At 33.9% G+C, this 4220-nt stretch overlaps 1 protein-coding gene across 1 annotated transcript in view; it reads left to right on the top strand.

The window, feature by feature from the left end:
• Window positions 1-763: 763 nt before the first annotated feature.
• LOC107199148 (butyrophilin subfamily 2 member A1-like) overlaps window positions 764-4220 on the top strand; it is a 13171-nt gene continuing 9714 nt past the window's right edge. The window contains exon 1 of the mRNA XM_015616488.2: window positions 764-1227. Within this exon, the coding sequence (XP_015471974.1) occupies window positions 816-1227 (412 nt within the window). The 5' untranslated portion in view covers window positions 764-815. The remainder of the gene's footprint in view (window positions 1228-4220) is intronic.

Here is a 4220-nt window from a genome sequence, read left to right as displayed (position 1 = left end):
GCGGGAAGGAAAATCCCCTTTTCCATGGGATTTCACTGATGTTTCTCCCTGAGTTTTCCTCTCTCCCTTCTTTCCTTGTTTCCCACCTGGAAGAGCCCGAGGGAGTCTCCGAGCCAGGATTATCCATGGATTCCCGGCTCTGGTGGCTGGTGCTGCTCCCAGTCCTGGCTGCAGGTGAGGGCAATTCCATCTGGGATCTGTTCCCATGAAACGTCCGATTCCTGCTCCGAAACATGAATTAAAACCTAAAGAGGATGTGGGATTCAACCTGGAAAAGGTTCCTTTTCCAGAGGGTGGAGCAGCTGGCATTCTGGAGCTCACGGAGCACTGGGACAACGTTCCCAGGGATTGTTGGGATTGTCCTGGGCACGACCAGGGGTTGGACTCGGATCCTTTCCAGCTCAGGGTATTCCATGATTTTATCACCCGCATCCCAATCCCGTGCTGGGAGAGCCTCTAGGAATGGGGATGTGCAAGGAACACCTCGTGTATCCTTGAGAATCTGAGAGCTTCCACATCTGGCCATGTAGGGATGAATTCTGCACCCTGGGACATTCCAAACCTTCCTGGGAACCTCTCCTGGGGCGGGCAGTTCCCACCTGGAATTTTCTAGAGGTAAATCCCGGGTTTGAAGCTTCTATTTTGGATAGAATTTGCTGTTTCCATCTATTTTTTTCCAGGCTTTCCCAATGCTTTAACAGCCAAGAAATTGAATTCTTGTTCAAAATGTCAAAGGATCAATCCATGAGCACCACATCCCCATTCTTTTTGTTTTCCTGTGGACTCCTCTCCTGTTGAGGGTGCAGTCAGTCCCAATGAAATTCCACGGAAAACACAACGCAGAAAACCAGAACCCAGCCCCATTTTACCCTCAAACAGGTGGATTCCTTGGCCCTCCCAGAACTCCCATCCTTGGAATCATCGGGGATAGGGTGGTCCTGCCCTGCCAGGTGAGATCCGCACCAATTCCCGAGGATTTCTCCGTCCGCTGGACATTCCGTGGCCAATCCCAGCGGATCACCGTGAGCAGCTACAGCGGAAAGGGCCGGAGAGAGGAGCCCAGCGAGCGATTCTGGGGCCGGACGGAATTTTTCCACGGGGAATTCCGAGCTGGGAACGTGTCCCTGCTCCTGAGGGACGTCCGGAGCTCCGACCAGGGATCCTACAGCTGCGAGGTGTCATTCCAGGATGTGTCCCAGGAAGTCTTGATGGAGCTGGAAGTGGCAGGTTGGTGCTGTTCCCTCTTCTTCCTTCACTGCACAAAAGTGGGTGAATATTCGAAATATTGTTAAACATTTTAATAATTTTTTTTTGCATTTTATAGTTATTAAATAATTAAATAATATAAAAATATTTTTTTAATATTTTACATGTAATAATTTATAATTTTTCAATCATTATTTTTTATTTTTACATTTTTTGTAGTATTTATATTGGACATCTTATATGTTGTATATCACATGTATAACATACGTTGTATATAGCATGTATAACATATGTTGTATATAACATGTATAACATACGTTGTATAATATAAATACTATTGTATGAATATTTATATAATATATAATATTATATAAAAATATACAAACACATTATATATAATGTTGATATATTTTATATATTTATATAATAATAAATATTATTATATTTCATTATATAAATACAATATATAATTATATATTATATTTATATAATTTTATATATTTATAAAATAAATATATTTTATATATTTAATATATAAAATATATTTATATATATTTTATATATTATATAATTTTATATATAATATATATAAAATATATTTTTATATATTTTATATTTATATATATACACAGTAAAGGGCTGTCTGCACAAACCAGTCTTTGAAATAAGTCATGATATTAAAGGCTAAAGTCTTTGAAACCTTCCTGCAGAAGAGAGAGTAAAGAAAAACAATATCCTTTTGTATAATAGAAAAAATGTAAACCTGTGTGTATTAGGCAATGGTAACTTGTTTGGCCAGTGGACCCTGTAAAACCCTATAAAAGTGTGCTAAAAATAGAAATAAATGGCATTTACATTTACTTCTGTGAAGAGTGGTGAAAAAGCTGGCGGTCTCTCAATAATATAATAATATATAAATTATATTAAATAAATTAATTCTTTATATGCTATATAGTTATATAAAGATATATTATAATTTACTTTTATATTACAAAATTATATTAAATTAATTGTATTATTATATTAAATATGTTAATATATATTATAAAATTATATTATATAAGGTATGATATATTATATGATATATAGTGTACTTGTATTAAGGCATTTATAAATATTAATTAATTTATAAGTATATTACTCATTTATTAATTAATGCATTTATAAATGTCTTTATAAATTTTATATTAACATTTATCATATTATAATATAATTATATTTATATATTAATGCATTTATAAATATATTGCAGTATATGTTATAATGTATCATATATATTATCTATAAGAAAATAAATATAAGTAATTATATTAAATTAATTGTATTATTATATTAAATATATTAATATATATTATAAAGTGATGTGATATAAGGTATGATATATGATATTATATATGATATATAGTGTACTTGTATTAAGGCATTTATAAATATTAATTAATTTATAAGTATATTACTCATTTATTAATTAATGCATTTATAAATGAATTTATAAATTTTTTATTAACTATATAGTATTAATTTTATATTAACTTTATATTATTAAATTTTATTTCAATATTTATATTAATTATATAAATTTTATATTAATATTATTTATCGTGTTTATATAGTCTATAAATAATTACATTCAAAATTATATTTATTATACTATAATATAATTATATTTATATATTAATGCATTTATAAATATATTACAGTATACGTTATAATATATCATATATATATAATCTATAAGAAAATAAATATAAGTAGTATATTCTTTTTTACATTAATATTGATCTGTGTTTATAGGTCTATATAACATGGTTTATAGCTATATTTTTTATCTTTCATACTTTTACATTTTATATACTGTTTTTACAACTTTTATATTTCATACCTTCCGCAAAATCCTGGGAAATTCCAGTCCCAAATCCATCCCAGAACCGCCCCCACCCCTCCATCCATTTCCAGATTCTCCATTAAATCCTTCATTCCCAAGGACATTCCTGGATCCATTGACCACTGAGAACCTCCAGACCCCCTGGATCAAATCCTGGAAATTCCTCCGAGATTTTCCAACTCCCGGGCAAAAAACTGAGTTCTAGAAAAGCCCAATTGAATAGAATTGAAATGGAAAATTCCTGGTTTTCCACAGCTCTTAGAGAACCTCCGTCTTTGATCCCACAACGGCAACTCCTCAATGAACAGAACTGGAGGTTTCCAGAAAACCCAAATTTAATGGGATTAAAGTGAAAAATTCCTGTTTTTCCACAGAGGTTCCATCCATGACCCTGTGGTGACAACTCCTCAATGAACAGAATTGTTGACTCCCAAAAATCCCAATTTAATGGGACTAAAATTTGTCCGTTTTAAAATCCAAACTCCATCTGTGATCCCGCAGAGCCCTGAGAAATGGGTCCTCGGCCTCTCCTCAGTGAGTGGAATCCTTGCATTCCAAAAATCCCCATTTTAATGGGATTAAAGTGGAAAATTCCTCTTTTTTTCCACTGAGGTTCCATCCATCATCCTTTGGTGGCAACTCCTCGATGAATAGAATCAATGAGTTCCAGAAAACCCAAATTTAACTGGATTGAAATGGAAAATTCCTCCGGTTCTCCACAGACGATCACATCTGTGATCCTGTGGTGACAACACCTCGATGAACGGGACCCTTCAGTTCCAGAAAACCCAAATTTAACAGAATTAAAATGGAAATACTTCTGTTTTTCTACAGCCATTGGCACCATCCATGATCCTGCAGAGCCCCCAGAAATTAGACCTGGGCAGCTCCTCGGTGAACAGAACTCTTGACTTGCAAAAAATCCCAATTTAACAGGAATAAAAGGGAAAATTTTCCCATTTTTCCCCGGCCTTGGAGAGGTTCCATCCATCATCCCTTGGCGGCAACTCCTCAATGAATGGAATTGTTGAGTTCCAAAAAGCCAAAATTTAATGGGATTGAAATGGAAAATTCCTCTGTTTTTCCACAGCCACTGGAGAGGTTCCATCCATCATCCTTTGGTGGCAAC

The sequence above is a fragment of the Parus major genome, unplaced genomic scaffold (genome assembly GCF_001522545.3).
Source record: "Parus major isolate Abel unplaced genomic scaffold, Parus_major1.1 Scaffold462, whole genome shotgun sequence".
Classification (NCBI taxonomy): Eukaryota; Metazoa; Chordata; class Aves; order Passeriformes; family Paridae; genus Parus; species Parus major.
Note: the sequence above shows the minus strand (reverse complement) of the source record. Positions and strands in the feature narration are given on the sequence as shown.